Source organism: Hoplias malabaricus, chromosome X1, assembly GCF_029633855.1.
Source record: "Hoplias malabaricus isolate fHopMal1 chromosome X1, fHopMal1.hap1, whole genome shotgun sequence".
Classification (NCBI taxonomy): Eukaryota; Metazoa; Chordata; class Actinopteri; order Characiformes; family Erythrinidae; genus Hoplias; species Hoplias malabaricus.
In genome coordinates, this window is record NC_089818.1 from 22,159,363 (window position 1) to 22,178,270 (window position 18,908).

The 18,908-nt window shown below is 44.4% G+C and overlaps 1 protein-coding gene across 1 annotated transcript; it reads left to right on the forward strand.

Annotated features, from left to right (window-relative positions):
• The first annotated feature begins 352 nt into the window (after nt 1–352).
• LOC136675482 (ephrin type-B receptor 1-like) lies at nt 353–8,379 on the forward strand. Its single transcript, XM_066652032.1, has 4 exons — nt 353–400; nt 5,761–5,994; nt 6,123–6,570; nt 8,327–8,379. The coding sequence occupies exons 1-4, from the start codon at nt 353–355 to the stop codon at nt 8,377–8,379; spliced, it is 783 nt and encodes a 260-aa protein (XP_066508129.1).
• The last annotated feature ends 10,529 nt before the right edge of the window (nt 8,380–18,908 follow it).

The following is an 18,908-nucleotide window of genomic DNA, read 5'->3' on the forward strand; positions in this document are numbered from 1 at the left end:
GATCTCTTGCAGTCATGGTTCTCTTAAAAGAACCAAGTGATTACCCAAGGGGCATGGCAGTGGCTGGCCCTCTCTCTCTCTCTCTCTCTCTCTCTGTCTTACACACACACACATACACACACACTGAACCTCACAGACATGTCCACAGTGTGACCTCACAGCGGTCTCTCTCTCTGGGAGGGATGGTAGTGGTCAGAGAGCATGTCAGCCGGACAAAAACTCCAGCCTAACTCACTCTAACTGGGACAACAAGGGTGTGTGTGTGTGTGTGTGTGTGTGTGTGTGTGTGTGTGTGTGTGTGAGTGTGGACAAGTGTCCATTCAGCTTCTCTCTTCCATAACTTTTGGACATAATGGAGTCTCGGCTCTTGGAGGAGGCCATGCCTGTGTTTGTGGTTGGCGTGAGCGGTGTTAAGGACAGACCCTGACCTCAGGTGGATGATTTGAAAGTGTGGGCTTGTTTCACATCAGAAAGTCACAGCTTTGTTCCTGAGAACATCCTGGGCATCAGCAGTGATTTCCGAGGTGGGGCTCAGACACTGCCTCCTGAAGCCAGGGTCTGAGAGTTAGTGGGAACTGACTGCAGGTTATTGTCCAGAGATTTGGGGAGAGGGCAGGGGCAGTGGATGTGTCTGAGTTTGGATGGAATGAGATCAGATGGATGGATGGATGGATGGATGGAAGAAGGGATGTGTAGATGAATGGATGATGTATTGAGAGACAAATGGATGGATGGATGCAGTGATGGATGGATGCAGTGAGATATGGATGGATGGATGGAGTGATGGTTGAAAGGGTGATGTAGGGTTGTACTTATAGATGCAGTGAGAGATGGATGGATTGATGGAGTGATGGTTGAAGTGTGTATGGATGTACTGATGGATGGATGGAAGAAGGGATGCGAAGGCATGTGTACATGGATGATGTATTGAGAAGCGGATGGATGGATGCAGTGATGAATGGATGGATGGAGTGATGGTTGAAGGGGTGATGTAGGGATGTACTGATAGATGGATGGATGCAGTGAGATATGGATGGATGGATGGATGGAGTGATGGTAGAAGGGGTGATGTAGGGATGTACTGATAGATGCAGTGAGAGATGGAAGGATTGATGGAGTGATGGTTGAAGTGTGTATGGATGTACTGATGGATGGATGGAAGAAGGGATGTGTAGATGGATGGATGATGTATTGAGAAGCGGATGGATGGATGCAGTGATGGATGGATGGAGTGAGGGAGTGATGGTTGAAGGGGTGATGTAGGGATGTACTGATAGATGGATGGATGCAGTCAGAGATGGATGGATGGAGTGATGGTTGAAGGGGTGTAGGGATGTACTGATTGATGGATGGATGGATAGATGGATGGAGTGATGGTAGAAGGGGTGATGTAGGAATGTACTGATAGATGGATGGATGCAGTGAGAGACGAATGGATGGATGGATGGATGGATGGGTGGAGTGATGGTTGAAGGGGTGTAGGGATGTACTGATGGATGGATGGATGGAAGAAGGGATGTGTAGATGGATAGATGATGTATTGAGAAGCAAATGGATGGATGGATGGAGTGATGGTAAAAGGGGTGATGTAGGGATGTACTGATGGATGCAGTGAGAGACGGATGGATGGAGTGGTGTTTGAAGGAGTGTAGAGATGTACTGATGGATGAATGGATGGATGAAGGGATGGATGGAGTGATGGTTGAAAGGGTGATGTAGGAATGTACTGATGAATGGATGGATGGATGAATTTACAGACGAAGAAGTAAATGGTTCCATGGAAGGACAGAAAAGCTGAATGAATGGTGAAATCTGTGGACAATTTGGAACAGCTGGACAGACAGCGGATGAATGTTTATAGTAGCCACCAAATATGTGAATGCATGAACGATAGTGAATGAGTCGAACAAGAACAAGGTAAACAAAACCCATAGGTAAACAAACAAACAAACAAACAATGTCGTTAACATAAAACAAATTTTTAAAAAATCTGTCCAGATCTGTGCTTCCTGATAGCTCCATTTATTAAGTTAATATCTGAGTGGTAGTGCGAGTATAACATGACCCACTCTCTCTCTCAAACACTCATCCCCGTCATTTCCTCCTGTACTTCCTAATCACATGCAGCATAGTCTTCCTTGTGGAGGACTGACTGAAATATGTGGGTTTTAAACCATATAAATCATATTGTATTTTTATTACAAGTTTGTAATTAATTTATTACATAGTAATAATGATTTTATGTTACTTTATTATGGCATGGAGTGTTTCCTCTATTAAATATGGCACTGTGTGTTGAGATTAGACTAATATTTCAGACCTAGATCATCTCTGAGCAAACTGGAGTCATTGTTGTTGTTATTTATTCTTATTTTTTAATATTATGGACTTGAATAGTTCAAGACACAATTAGTTAAATACGTTGTATTGAGTGTTCTGTTAAGTCTCAGGTATTTTAATGGACGTTAATGGCTCAGATGCTGTTTTAATGAAATAGTTTAATGTTTTTCGATTAAGAATCAAGATAGTTCTATAAAGTTATATCATTTTTGCGATTGGTGGCTACCACAGTGCAGTTGTTCCTCGCTAACTCCTTACTCGCTTTGCCTCAAACCCACCAAATTTCTTGGCGATCGTTGTCTTGGCGGATATTTTTCCCTGATTAGGCTCCGGTGATTGATTTCTGAGCCACTTCTCACTTCATCAGTGGGATGCTCAGTGAAATGGGTGTTTTTTACATGTTCTCAGTAAATACTATGATTTAAAATCCTCTTGGTGCAAAGCGTTTGGGAAACTGGGCCCAGATCAAAGCCACGATATGATTAATAACACACTCATTCTTGAATATGTATGAGTAGATGGCTACATGGGACAGAGATTTGTTTGGAACTTGAATGTCCTCAGAGTGGACGTTCCTGGCCTCGGCAGCACCCGTGGGTTTTCTCAGTGTATGAGGCTAGCCTTTGTGTGTCATTGGCATTATCACTGGAGTACACTCCGCGTGTACGTGGAAATGGTCCTACTGGCATATAATATGATACACAACTTTGGAATCCGTTGCTTGCACAGTGCAGTGTGTAATATGTTTAGTCAGTGACTGGGCAGAGCAGGCAGGAGGCCACTTGGAGTGTGATAGACTTGCTAAGAGTGTTTGTGTGTTGTCTGCCACTCATGGACGACAATAGAGAGAGAGAGAGAGAGAGAGAGAGAGAGAGAGAGAGAGAGAGAGAGAGAGAGAGAGAGGCTGTCAAAAAGCAACCAGCTAGAGTAGAGTAGCGTCTGCAGGAGTACTGGAGTCTGAAGAAGCCCCTAAATTCCCGAGGTAACCTATGGTTACACACTTATCTCAGGTTTAGCAGGTGGGTGAACATCTATCCATCCATCTCAGCGTTTTCTCAAGGTGATCTTGTATGTTGTTTACTCGAAGACCACCCCCGAGGATTGTTACAATGTTAATTAGCACTCGTAAAATGTGTGCTATGTTTACACTGATGGATTGGGAACATCTACCTTGGATCTTGTAGTGTGTGTTGTGCAGGTACGAGTGGATCAGACAGCAGTGATACTAGAGTTTTAAAATACATCAATGTCACTGCTGAAGTAAAAATAGTCTGCCAACCAAAAATAGCTGGCAAACAGCATCCTGTGACAATGATCCACCACCCAAACCATACCTGCTCTGTGGTGGTCCTGTGGGGGTTCCAGGGTGGAAAGAAAGTATGCAGAGTAACAGATGAACTTCAGTCTGTAATTGTCGAACTAAAAGGGCTGCTGTACGGTCAGTGGAGCTGCTAAAATGAACAGTGAGTGTAGATACAAGATAGCTGTTCCTAATCCAGTGATCATTTGTTGTGTTTATGGATGTCCTTATTTATTTCCCTCACTCACTCATTCACTCATTCATGCACTCACTCACTCAAGCACTCACTCACTCACTCACTCACTCACTCATTCACTCACTCACTCATTCACTCACCCACTCACTCACTCACCCACTAACTCACTCACTCACTCACTCACTCACTCACTCACTCATGCACTCACTCACTCACTCACTCACTCACTCACTCATTCACTCACTCACTCATTCACTCACCCACTCACTCACTCACCCACTAACTCACTCACTCACTCACTCACCCACTCACCCACTCACTCACTCACTCATTCACTCACTCACCCACCCACTCACTCACCCACTCATTCTCTCACTCACCCACCCACTCACTCACTCACTCACTCATGAATTCACTCACTCACTCATGCATTCACTCACTCATGCACTCACTCACCCACTCACTCACCCACTCACTCACTCACTCACCCACTCACTCACTTACTCACCCACTCACTCACTCACCCACTCACTCACTCACTCACTCACTCATTCACTCACTCACTCACTCATTCACTCACTCACCCACTCACTCACTCACTCACCCACTCACTCACTAACTCACTCACTCACTCATGCACTCACTAATTCACTCATTCACTCACCCACTCACTCACCCACTCACTCACTCACTCACTCAGCCACTCACTTACTCACCCACTCACTCACTCACTCACTCACTCACCCACTCACTCAGCCACTCACTTACTCACTCACTCACCCACTCACTCACTCACTCACTCACTCATTCACTCACTCACTCACCCACTCATTCACTCACCCACTCACTCACTCACTCACTCAGCCACTCACTCAGCCACTCACTCACTCACCCACTCACTCACTCACTCACTCATTCACTCACTCATGCACAGCTAGCCTACAATTCTTCATGAGGTGGTGCTAATTACTTTAGGTTTAGGAACCGCTTCTCAAACAGCGTCTAAAGAGTCTTTGTTTATTGAAGTAGGTCTGATTTATTTATTTATTTTTTTGGTATTTCAGCAGCATGAATATTTTATGACAGGCTGATAATAACTAGAGACTGAACAGTTTCAGTTCCAGACAATAATCATAACAAAAACTGCAGCGGAACAGAAAAATGTAATTCAAGGAAATGGGTTGGGATCGCGCAACGATGCGACAGGACGAACAATAATAGCAATGATGGCTTTTCTGATGATACACATCACTGATCCAGACTCCGCTTCAAAGAAAGGGACATGAGTGCTGGTTTTGTTTATTCCCTTTGCCAAACTGTAGAGACGGCTTTTTACTTTTGCTTAAATGTATTCCCTTAAGTAACGGCGATAGGCATCGTTACTACAACGTCGATGCTGGGTCATTCTCAGTACTACAGTGGCACTGACGTGGCGGTGGTGGTGCTGTGTTAGTGTGTGTGGTGCTGGTGCTAGTGGATCAGACACAGCAGTGCTGCTCAAGTTTGAAACGCTGTCCACTCATTGTCCACTCTGTTAGACACACCTACCTCAATTGCGCTAGCATGGTCGTGCTCTAGCACTTCATCAATGGACGCAGGTCGCCACCCACAGGACGCTGCTGGCTGAATGGAGTTAGTTGGTGGACTCATAAAAACTCTAGCAGCACTGCTGTGTCTGATCCACTCGCACCAGCACAACACACTCTAACAAGTCAGTGTCACTTGATCATTGAAATTGGGGTAAGAAAGTATGCAGAGAAACAGGTGGGCTACAAAATGCTTCTGTATGGTCAGTGGAGCCGATAAAACATGTGTGCGCATGCATTGACAATATATATTTAATAACGGTGTAGTTAGACATTAACAGCTTGTCCTGACACTTAGCTACCCTGCTAAAGAGCTGTCTTCTCTGGTTCTTCTTCAGTGGGAGGAGGTGAGCGGTTATGACGAGAACCTCAACACCATCCGCACCTACCAGGTGTGCAACGTCTTTGAGCCCAGTCAAAACAACTGGCTCCTGACCACCTTTATTCCTAGGAGAGCTGCCCAGAGGGTTTACGTGGAAATGCGCTTCACCGTACGCGACTGCAGCAGCATCCCCCGGGTTCCAGGCTCCTGCAAGGAGACTTTCAACCTCTATTACTACGAGAGTGACCAGGTAGGACTGATGTGTATTTCCAAAGTGTTTAATAATCTTCATTTATTCGTTCTCTGTAATGGGTTCCACTGTAATGACTGTTTCTTTATGGATAATTTCATCTAAATCCTTGTCTGCCCCATGACCAGGTCATTGCCACTAAGGGCACTGCCTTCTGGATGGAGGCTCCCTACTTGAAAGTGGACACCATCGCCGCTGACGAGAGCTTCTCGCAGGTGGACTTCGGTGGGCGTCTCATGAAGGTCAACACGGAGGTGCGGAGCTTCGGCCCACTGTCCAAGAACGGCTTCTACTTGGCGTTTCAGGACTATGGAGCCTGCATGTCCCTGCTCTCGGTCAGGGTCTTCTATAAGAAGTGCCCCAGCGTGGTGCAGAACTTTGCCGTGTTTCCTGAGACCATGACCGGAGCGGAGAGCACCTCACTGGTCATTGCACGGGGCATGTGTATCCCCAACTCAGAGGAAGTGGATGTCCCCATTAAACTCTACTGTAATGGAGATGGGGAGTGGATGGTGCCCATTGGCAGCTGCACCTGCAAAGCAGGCTTTGAACCGGACAACGGGAACATCTGCAGAGGTAGGCGGCTTTTTTTATGGGTGTTTGTATCTGTTTGTTTGTAAAACTGGGTTTGAGTTTTGCTCTTGCCCTGGATTCAAGGGGCTGCCTGGAGAGCCTGGTTCTGTTAATGAGAGTGTGTCAGTGCGTGAAAAAAAAAACAGCTGAAGCTCCAGCACATGTGAAGTTAAAAATGGAGACCCTGAGAGTGAGGGTCTGAGGTTTGGTCATAATTGAGGTCTATGTGTTGTGGTCTAGGTTCCATTTTAATAATGTAGAAACATCAGGTCTCGCAACACCCTCAAAACAGTGTAGGACCAACAAATAATATAAAAAATGCTGGGCTTGCGCTTCCACCACAGTTATAATGCGTAATAAAATTAAGCCATAATACATGAGTAATACTCCCTGTGCTGTAATGTGAGATATTGGCACTAGTGAGCTGTGGTATTATTTTGATTTTACTACAGTTCACAGTTATTGCTGTTTATTGATGAAGAGTATGGATTCAAAACAGGGTCAAAAAGATTTTGAGCTTGTAAAACAATATGCTCTAATGCTCATGATCATCTCACGTCGACAGAGGGCATTGATCGAGAGCCACGTGTGTTGATAACGTGCCTTTAAAAATACAAAACACAAAAAAACACTATTTGTTTGTTTATCAAAATAATGGCTCTATTCCTTCACACAATCACTGTACAATTTTGAACCTTGTTGCTTTCCAGTCAACCGGTCTGCATTTACACCCATTTTGATGGGAACCAAAGCTGAATCGCTGCTGTCTGTTTTAACCAGAACAGTGCCAGAGCCATAAATAAATACATGTACAGAGTCATGGTTAATCCTCTGGTTGATGGCTTCAGATCATAGGGATAAAAGACACATATGAAAATGATACAGAGTGTGTCTCAAAGGTTAAGTCATTAGGTGGGTTAAAATAGGAACTGATACAGCTCCATATTAGTAGAAAAGGGCTATCAGACACCTCCCTGTCTTGTAAGCACTGGTCGTTGTTGTGAGACTTGTGGAGTAATGTTTGTAGAGCTTCGGTCACAGTGTCGTTATCATGTAATATTGGCACTGCTACTAATGTCTGTCAGCCAATCACAGTACAGGGTCAGGACTTGGTGTGGATGCTCTCTGGGCTCTGCTCATAAATAGCAGCTCTGGGCAGGTTGGACAGCATTGTTCCAGTGTGCAGTGGGAAGCCTGTCCAAAGGCGTTAAGGCCTTTACTGATTAATGGCACTGGCTTGAAAACAAACGCTGGATTAGCAGTAGTTTCAAAACTTTTGGCTGTAATTGGTGTTAGTTACAGAACAATAAATAGGAGAGAATAATGGGTAGACTTCATCTTTTATATTTAATATGTTGCAAGGAAATAGACACAAACAGACACACACACACACACACACACACACACACACACACACACACACACACCCACACACACACACACACAGCAGCACCAGAAGAAATGGCACTGACTGACTCTCTCTTACTCACTCTTGAACTCGCAGTCTCCAATTCTCACTTTCTCTTTATCTGTGTCCTCTCTCTGTGACCTCTCTCTCTCTCTCTCTCTCTCTCTCTCTCTCTCTCTCTCTCTCTCTCTCTCTCTGTCACACACACACACACACACACACACACACACACACACACACACACTCTCAAACCCTAAGTCTCACCTCCTCTCTTCCACCCACAGTCATATTTTCCTCTCTCCAGGTTGTGATTATATATCTGATCCTCCGCTGCTGTATTGTGTCCCTCAGGTCTGCTCCAGCTGACCAAACTGAGCATGCTCAGAACTGATAAGATTGATTGACGGGCATCTGCCGTGATCAATATCGGAATGATCGGATGAAAAGAATAAAAGATACAGTAGTCCTTGGACCAGGAGAAGTTGACTTTGACTTTGAAACACACACACATATGGTCGGGACACACACACACACACACACACACACACACATATATATATATATATATATATATATGTGATCCAGTTGAGAAACTATCATATCTGATGTAGTTTGAAGGCTAGCGGTTCAGAATGTGGCCGTTTCTGTGTTTTATTCTCTGTAGTCATTCCCTGTGAATGAATATATTCATTTATATCTTTGCATAATAAAACTACCCAATTCATCTGGTTTTACATTGGGCCCCAGTGAGGAGATACACCCGCTATCGTTTCTGTTAATATGATACTTTAGATACTTCATACTTTCCACAGATGTTTACCACATCTGCTTTAGGTCGTAGTGACAAATGTTTCTTTCTTTTTTTCTCCCAAGAAGCAGACACATTTTATTCATTCATTCATTCATTCATTACCCTCCAGATATGAACACAGTTAAGGGCTGTTAAAAAAATGTCTGTAACCTGCCGTTTTCAAAACAACACAAGGATCAAACACCACAGCAGCTTTCTCCCCCTTTTTTTTCGTTATCTGTTCTTTTTGTTTTTTTTCCATATTTAATCGGTACTGTTTTTTTTTTTTTAATTAAGTTTTATTCTGTTTAACCTCATATTTTGCTCTTTCTCTCTCTCTCTCTCTCTCTCTCTCACACATACACACACACACACAACAATAATAGATAAATAAGATAAATAAATAAATAAAAACCATAACAGAATTGGTTTTAAAGTGCAGTTGTGTTCCTTTGAGGTGCATTACATTCTCTTCTCCAGAAAGAGAGGTGAATAATTATAAGCTTTTATTATGAAACTGTTTAAATTAAAATAATAAATCAAAGCCCGGGACATAAAGTAGAGCGAGTGAAATCAACACAACTAAAATCAACAAATAAATATCTACAAGTGATAAAGTACAATTATTTACTCTAATTAAAGTTATTGAATATGTACCTGAGGGTACCACCGCAGTGAGCGTGTTTAAAACACAGGTCCAGTGCTGTGATTGGAGAGACTCAGAAGAGGAGGCGGGGCCATTCTAGAGTCTTTGTACTCTACATTGGATGTAGCATAAAGTCAGAAATGCAAAATCTAAACAAAGTGTAGGGGTCAAAGGTTATGAACATTTGTACACACTATCAGCACAGGGGGGCTTTTCACTTAGGGACCCACAATGTAAAACCTTGCATGTGTGTTTATTGTTTTCTATGGTATGGGTGTAAGTGCAGTATTCACATATACAACACTTGGGTGTATGGTATCTGTGAGGTTTATTTTGAGCATGGCCGGAAGCTATTAGGCTTTGTGTGTGTGTGTGTGTGTGTGTGTGTGTGTAGGCTCCATGCTGGTGGATTAATGATGTTTTTGTGCATAGAGTCTCCACTAATTAGCACGGCTTTGATCTGGTGGCTTGTAGAAAGGGGTTTGATGGGCTAATATACTGCAGGCCGTCCTGTAGTACACACACACACACACACACACACACACACACACACACACAGGTACTGATGCAACCTTAAAAACGCTCTACTGCCAAACACAGCTTATGCTAATAACAACCCCCTTTAATGTTGATAAGCTCTTTTAGATTAGGCACCGTTTACAGCTGTCTGCCTCAGAGTGCCGTTCACTTACAGCACTTTCTCTCTCTCTTCCTTTCACTTTTTCTTTGGTTTCCTTCTTTCTCCCTTCCTTCTTTCCTTCCTCTGCCATTGCGATCCTTTTTTCTGTCATTCCTCTTTGTCTGTTCCTGTCTTCCATCCATTTTCTTTTCTTCCCTTTCCACCTTCCTCATTCTCCTCCTTCCCTTCCTTGTTTTCTTTTCTTCTTGTTTCTTTCTCTCTTTCTTTGACTTCTTTTGCTCTGGTCATTTGCTTCTCCCCGGTTTCTACTGAGGCTGTGTTTTGTCTGAGTTAAAGTAATAATGGGTCACAGTTAATTGGTCATTCAAGTTAATTTCAGTCTCAGAGGGTTCATTAATGTCTCTCTCTCTCTCTCTCTCTCTCTCTCTCTCTCTCTCTCTCTCTCAGTGGTGAATAGTCTTGGTGTAAAAATGTATTACAGTTCATCTGAGTGACCTCTGAGGCCTCTGTGGACAGACAGGACGTCTCTTTCCATGCGGTGATGATTAGTTCTGATCACATGCATCACTTTAACTCATCTCCCTAGTGCTGTATGGATCAGGTCACTCCACAGAACACTGTTCCACTGCTCCACACCCCAGGGATCGTGGGTTATACCCTTATAACTGATAGTGGGCATGGCGTGTAGTCACTTTTTTCGTCTTGTTGTATTAAGAAATAATCAGTGTCCTGGCTGTCTGCTCACTGTGGCCCTGTGGCCGAGTTATTGTATTGTACTGGGACAGTTGTAGCCACCTGCCCCTCGTCCCCCCTCCTGCAATTAGAGGTACATTTATACAACAACAGAAGCGGATGCATTTCAATCAAACTCCGCCGTCCACTCCACCGTCCAGACAGCTACAGCTCCCCCGTGGCTCGCCCATGCTGGCCGGGTCTTTTCTATGAGTAATGGACGCTCAGTAATGGGCCGTGTCCAGCCAGCATGGCGGCCGGCGAGCAGATGTGAACCTGACACTCCTGGACTCATGGCGGCCGTCAGATTAGTGCGGTCAGGCTCTTGGAAGCTAGCGCCTGCCGCAGGCGTACTGACCATGCTGACCACAGGGCCAGAGGCCACACACACACGCCCGTATGGTGTAATTCAATGAGGAGTCTCTCGCTGTAGGCGCTGTCCACTCACACACACACACACACACCACACAAACATTTTTTTTATAGTGTAGATACTATATAAGGAAAGTAAAATAATAATAAATAAGAAAAAAATGTCCCTGTATTTCTTAAAATGGTTAGTTTGTTAATAAAAGGTGTAAATATTAACAAAATAGGGTTGTGTCCATTCTCTTCTTATAAGAAGACAACTCTATAAGGATTGTCTGAAGTCTACAATCCTGGACTAGCCTGGAGTAGAACTGCTGTCCCTTTGCATTCAGAGGAGCCAGTTGAGGTGGTTTGGGCATCTGAGGATGTCCCCTGGATGCCTCCCACTAGAGGTTTACCAGGCAAGGCCGACTGGGAGCAGGGCTTGAGGCAGACCTAGGGCTTTCTGGAGGGAATATATCTTCCGGCTGACCTGGGAACATCAGAACATCTCCCAAGTTGAGTTTGTGGATGTTACTAGGGACAGAGTCGCCTGAGGGTCCTGCTGCCTTGTTGCCACTGCAATGGTTAAGGTGATGCTACATCATAAGAACAACTGCCACAAATGTAAGGCACATTCTTCATAGTCCAATGAAGGGTGAAGCTTGTTTGCCATTGTACTGGCACAAATCAGACCTCCAAACTGATGCTACTGCATTGTTTATGTTTGTAACCTCTGGCATCCCACCTACAAGGCTATGGGAGACTTCCACAAATCACAGAGGTTGAAAACTCAAGATGACTTCAAGATGTTTATATTTTCTTTTGCATTTCCTTTTCCATTTCCGGTGTCATATCCAGAGCAACATACACTTTTATTTTGTCACAGATGTAGGTAAATACTGTGTTAGGAGTCTTGCCCAGGGGTACTTACTCAGGCTGGAACTCACAACCCTAGTCTTATGCTTTATGGCGATGACTCTGATCTTCTTGTTACTTCACAAACTGCTTCAGGCTACGCACAGCTACATCCTCCATTCACTGACAATATGCCGCCTTCTGCAGGCTTCTCTAATCTCCACTAAACCCAGTGTGCTGCTCCTCAGAAGCCGCTTGCTGGAGTGTGTGAGGAACTGGGAGGTGGGATGAGGAGATGAAAGGATGGATGAGGACGGATGGAGAAGGAGGGGGTAGAACCCACCTGCTTTTGTCTTTCTGGTAGTGACTACAAAGCAGCTCAGAGAGAGAGAGAGAGAGAGAGAGAGAGAGAGAGAGAGAGATCTGCTTCACCTGATCTGCTTCACTTCCTGCCAAATGCACAGTGGAATGGGACGTCCTGCTGACCACTCTCTGTCTGTCTTTCTGAATGTATCTCTCTCTCTCTCTCTCACACACACACACTAGGAGGTGGTAGAAAACCAAGCTATGGAGAGTGAGCTTGAAAACCTGAGATGTGTTTTTTTAGCAGCAAATTATAGACCAAGCAAGCCTTGAAGTGTAACACACACACACACACACACACACACACTCGTTCCAACTCTGTGGGGTCACTTTCTGATTTGGAGATAACTGAGCCACACGCTCTCAGAGAGAAGTTTACTGACTGTGACAAGTGCCTCAACTCAGCATTTCACCATCACTCTATCCCACCTGAGCCACGGGGGACAATTAGAGACAGAGTCCTATGTAAACAAACAGTGCTTATGGTGTAATGTTTAAAAAAATGGAGTCATTGAGGTCCACCATCTGAGTAGTTCTTTCCCTATTATCTATGACTCCCACAGTCACATGGTTCTACCAAGATGGGAAGGTGAAGTCAGCCATTTCTTCATGCTTGGAGGAGAACACCAACTGCCAATTTCTGTTATTATCTTAGCTAAATGTTAGCAATGTTGGCTAACACTTTGATACAAAATATACAAAATAGAAAATAGAAGTGATGATTTATTGGGATTAATAGGCATACCCCCCCCCCAAAAAAAAAAAAAAAAAAAAAAATTACTCCTACAACTCTGATACTTGAAAAGAAGGAACCTCAAATGAGAGGAACCTTCAATCTGGAGGAAACGGGTGGCCTTGCCCTTAAGCGAGTGAATGCCTCGTGTTCTGTTAAACGGCACTGTCCTTTTCAGAGTAACAGCCGTCAACTATAGGAACTCTGCTCACTCAGTTTGCTCAGTTGGTATCTCTCTGTGTCTGTAATTCCTCAAAGCCTTGGGGGCTTGATCTGTATTCTCACAAGCAGACCAGTACCCTGACTAGTTGTTTTTGTACCTAGCCCTGTTTTGCGAAACAAAAGCCAACCTTTACAGATTTGTACTGCATTATATATGACATTCTGCAAACATCTGGCTCACACATTTGGCCCAAGGTTTCTGATTATTTCAGGTTTTTTTTTTTTTAGAACCACCCTCTGAATTGTGTCCTTGCTTGACAGAAGGAAAACCAAGGTCCTTATTTGTCGTCTTTGTTCTGAGTCTGTTGTAAGTTGAGGTGAGATGCACTTCCCACCAACACATGCGCTCACTCCAACACCCATCCACCTTACATTTCCCAGAGTGCCTGGCCTTAGCGTGATGCTCCTTCATTATTTACAGCAGAGAGTGGGTTGCCAGTTCAGTCCCAGCAGCCGGTGTGAATCAGGTCAGAGGAAAACACGGCCTCAGCCGCACAGGAGAGCTAATTGGCTATTAGAGAGCGAGAGAAAGGGAAAGAAAAGAGAGGCTGTGGAAGACTGTTTCATACAGAAATAATTAGGAACGAGTGGAGAGGAGAGCTCAGCACAAGTCAGCACCGGCCAATCATGACTCAGATGCTTTCCCCAATGCCTGAACTGCTATTGTAATGCAGTCGAACTTATTTATGTTAACACTTACCCAATCCCTGCCCGAAGCCTTTAAACAGCGTAGCAGTTGACCTGCTCAGGACCTGCTCACAACATCCAGCTATTTGGAACTGGTTGGGCATTATATACTTTAATCTGTAATGAGTAACCATAGCATAGCTTGTCAACATGTGTCTTGTGGAGCTATTGAGTGGTTGAGTATTTACATTTAGCCCAGTTATCAGCAGGTTGCAGTGATGAGTAAGAACAATGCTAGCCAAATCTAGCTTCTCCTAGCAAACAAAATTGGGGATTTGTTTTCATCCAAGTGTGCTGAGATCTAGTGATATTGTAAAAAAAAGAGCAGTAGCTGGCTCCATATCACACAGAGGAATCATGTGCTCGACCAGCTTGGTAGCATCTTGTAAAAGGTAGTGGGTGGAATTATTGTATTTGTGTTGAGAAACAATAGCCAGATTACTATAGAAACCTGAGCAGACAACATTTTGTCATATTCATAATGCTGTATGCTAAACTAGCTTATACATGCACTGGAGAAAAGCCTTTTATTGAGGGGTCATTCTGGCCTTGGCATAGTCTCGGGTAAAGGTCACGGAGTGGTAAATCCAGAGTTTAGTTTTCCCTCTTCACAGCAGAGGGCACTTGTGTGTTTCTGTTCAGCTCCCCTTCTAGCAGGATGAGAGCTGATTAGCAGTCTTGTTAGCCACAGCAGTAAGACTGATGTATTAATCCTCACTCGTCCTGTTTGTTTGGAGTCCTCGCACCGCTTCCCGAGACTCTGGATTAGACCTCTGTTTACCTGCTGTGGGTTTATAGAGCTACACCTGAACGACAAAGATAGAGCACATCTATTTACTCGGAATAATAAGGCAACACCTTTAATAAATTCTGGGGTGGTGGAGTGTACAGCTAGTCCAAGTACATCAAAGTGTATCAGCTTGGCAATGTCTGGTGAAGTTAAAGAGCAGAAATCTTTTTTTTTTTTTTTTTTTTGCACAAAACTACTAGTGATGTGAATATACAATTTATTACTCAGTAATTACATATTTCTTAACAGTTAATTATAGTAAATGTAGGGTTCATAAGTAAAAAGGGCATGAACTCAGAGCAAACTGTACTGATTTTTAGTTAGCAGATGAATTAGCAGTTTCTAATTACTTGTCATTAGGCGTGGCATAGGTCTGCTTGAGACCCAGCACCCCGAAGAACATTTGGAAACTGAAATGTAGTGAATTCTAGTGAGCGAAACCTCAAATTCATGTCATTTTCTGGCAAGCTGGTTGCTGTCTGTCAGGACTGTACATTTGGATTGCGCATGGTGCAATGCTTAAGGGCAAGGCCAACCTGTTCCTCAGAGTCTACTGGGGCTAGATTTGTGGTAGCACAAGCCAACCAGTTGTTCCCCAATTGGCAGTAATCAGTATTAGGCTTAATAAACAGGTCATGTTTGCAGAAAGTAGTGAGGAATAAATGTTTACTAATGGCTTTTATTTATTTATTTATTTACTCATTTTACCCCATTATTATTGACATCCAGTTCCACCCATCAGCGAGTTTCCCTCAATCACTCTGTGAGTCTGGCTTCTGGAAAGTGGAGGTGAACACATGCTAACTATGCGGCACATGAGGCCAATCCACTGCTTCTTTTCAAACCACCAATGCTGCAACATCACACTTAACAGTTTCACGTCAGCTGACAGATCTCTTTGCTAACTAGCACCTGTGATGGTAATAATAATACCTTTCATGGATATTGTTTACTGGTTGTTATGACAAATGGTTGATGCTGTAGTACACTTTCTGCTTCTGCAGAATAAAGGAACAACTCAAAACAACTTCATCAAGTCCTGTTTCACCATTGGCTGTTTAAGAAAGAGTTGTTTGGCCTGATCTGGACAGTGGGAGAAGTCTGATCATGTGATTGGCTCAGTGGACAGCGCCTGTGGCTATGTATTGATAGAAATGCTGTGTTTTGGTGCTGTTTGGAAGGGAAAGTTGAGATGTAGAAATATACTGTGTGCTCTCATGACAGTGGGGGGCATTGGGGACCGAATGTAGACTGTCAGTTTAGATGATACTTTTCACAGACACACACACACACACAAACCACAGGCCGCTGCTGTCAGTGCAGCAACCGTCACTCACGCACACACTTTAACAGCCTTGTGTGTGTGTGTGTGTGTGTGTGAAACAATGAGAGAGGCAAAATCGATGAACCTTGCTTCTGACATGCCCTCGGAGACAGGTGTGTCTCTCTGTGTGTTAGTGGGAATGTGTGTATGTGAGTTTGAATATATATATATGTGTGTGTGTGTGTGTGTGTGTGTGTGTGTGTGTGTTTTGTCTTAATCAGAATTTCACAGGTCAGACTGGCCTTCATGAAGTCTAATTAATCATGGGAATAGCCAACTGATGTCTGTCTGCTCTGTTCTCCATCAAACATCTCTCTTTCTCTCTCTCTCTCTCTCTCTCTCTCTCTCTCTCTCTCTCTCTCTCTCTCTCTCCTCACCCTTTCTCTCATTAATCACCTTTATCTGTCTTTCCTTATCTTTCCTAATGCTCTCATTTTTCTAAATGTCTGCCCACCAAGGACATCACAGCACTCTCGTATCTCTGTGTGATGTCATCATCAGGAGACAGTGTTTATTATATATATAGTATAGTGTAGGTGCTATACCCATCCAGGGTTTTCAGGGCTGTTGATCAGTCACCACTGCTGAGGTTTAAATAACCACCTTTAGATATGGTTTTGAATGCATCCAGTGACTTCGCATCTATACAGTGCACTTTAACAACTACCACCAATATCAGTCTCGTCCTATAGGAGGAAAACACATGAACAAAAGTCAGCAAATAACTAGTTTTTAAGTGACTGGATGCTGTCAACGCCTCACCGCAATATTCTACCATCTAGTACCACCCTGTACACTAATGATTACCTTGATTTTAGAGGAGATGCTGGATCAGATGTTCACACGTGATAAGCCTCTATTACGTCTCCACTACAGTTCACTGAGTCTGTTCTCTGGACGGAGGTGGTTCCTCCGATCCTTTGTGGAACAAAGCCTTTTCCGAAGGATTCTGAGGCTTCCTCCACACCCCGTTGTCTACGGAATTCCGCAGAGAGCTGAGCTTCTGAAAAGTAACTTCAGCGTCAGTGACAACAACCAGAGGGAGAGTATCTGCGAGCGTGTGAACGTCTGTGATACGAAGGACTGCAGGGACTCATAAATACACACACCCTTCTGTGTGTACCACATTATTCTCTCTCTCTCTCTCTCCTCTCTCTCTCTCTCTCTGTCTTTGTCTCTCTCTCTCTCTCTAAACCCCCCCAATATACCTTCCCTCTCTGCCAAGGCTGATTTGCGACTCTATTCTGTTGCTTGTTTGTTTGTTTATTTGTTTATTTATTTATTGTTTTCCCGCTCTTGTCTGCACTTTGCTCCAAGCCTGGTGAATATTTGATGCTCTGCGTTGAACAGAGTCAAACGCAGCTCATAAAACACCTCTGTCTGTCTTAGTATGCAGACACTAGGCTCCTGGTCTCTTGTGCTCTGAGGGAGAGGATGGAGGTGCCACATGAATAGATGTGTTACGTTGTTGGGGTCAGTGTACAGTTGTATATCTGGATCCATAGCTGTCCTTTCTTTTTCCTGGGGCTGAACGAGTGGGCTGATATATGGCACTGTGAAAATAATAGAGAGTGTCTGATTTTTTTTTTTTTTTAAGCTGCAGGCAGATGTTTACGAAAATACCCACAGATTTATTTAATACACAGTGTATGAATCTTAGTGTCTGTCACAGCTCCAGGGTTCGAGTCCTGCTCTGGGTGACTGTCATGAGGAGTGTGGTGTGTTCTCCCTGTGTCTGCATGGGTTTCCTCCAGGTGACTGTCTGTGAGGAGTGTGGTGTGTTCTCCCTGTGTCTGCGTGGGTTTCCTCCGGGTGACTGACTGTGAGGAGTGTGGTGTGTTCTCTCTGTGTCTGCATGGGTTTCCTCCGGGTGACTGACTGTGAGGAGTGTGGTGTGTTCATCCTGTGTCTGCGTGGGTTTCCTCCGGGTGACTGTCTGTGAGGAGCGTGGTGTGTTCTCTCTGTGTCTGCGTGGGTTTCCTCCGGGTGACTGACTGTGAGGAGTGTGGTGTGTTCTCCCTGTGTCTGCGTGGGTTTCCTCCGGGTGACTGTCTGTGAGGAGTGTGGTGTGTTCTCCCTGTGTCTGCGTGGGTTTCCTCCGGGTGACTGTCTGTGAGGAGTGTGGTGAGTTCTCCCTGTGTCTGTGTGGGTTTCCTCCAGGTGACTGACTGTGAGGAGTGTGGTGTGTTCTCCCTGTGTCTGCGTGGGTTTCCTCCGGGTGACTGTCTGTGAGGAGTGTGGTGAGTTCTCCCTGTGTCTGTGTGGGTTTCCTCCAGGTGACTGACTGTGAGGAGTGTGGTGTGTTCTCCCTGTGTCTGCGTGGGTTTCCTCCAGGTGACTGTCTGTGAGGAGTGTGGTGTGTTCTCCCTGTGTCTGCGTGGGTTTCCTCCAGGTGACTGTCTGTGAGGAATGTGGTGTGTTCTCCCTGTGTCTGCGTGGGTTTCCTCCGGGTGACTGTCTGTGAGGACTGGCGCCCCCTCCATGGTTAGTTCTGTGTTCCTGCCTGGCGCCCAGTGATTCCCGGTAGGTTCTGGACCCATCGCAACCCTAAATTGGATAAGCGCTTACAGACAATGAAAGAATGTATGAAACTTGGGAATGGTTGTTTTTTTTTTTATCCTTAATATCCACCTAGTTTAATTGTGGACAGCATGCTTTCCTGGATTTCTTTTCAGTATTTACATACTGTAATGCTTGAATCTCTCTCTCTCTCTCTCTCTCTCTCTCTCTCTGATTGATGGGTCTCTCTTATGGATTTGCAAAGCTCTCGTCCTGCTTTATGGAGCGTGGTGGAATTTTA

What these genes read in the sequence shown, in the direction of transcription:
- LOC136675482 (XM_066652032.1), top strand. Translation starts at nt 353, where the DNA reads ATGGAGTCTCGGCTCTTGGAGGAGGCCATGCCTGTGTTTGTGGTTGGC. An exon ending in ATTACTACGAGAGTGACCAG is followed by an intron (nt 5,995 to 6,122) that starts GTAGGACTGATG and finishes CCCCATGACCAG; the next exon opens with GTCATTGCCACTAAGGGCAC. An exon ending in CAACGGGAACATCTGCAGAG is followed by an intron (nt 6,571 to 8,326) that starts GTAGGCGGCTTT and finishes TGTGTCCCTCAG; the next exon opens with GTCTGCTCCAGCTGACCAAA.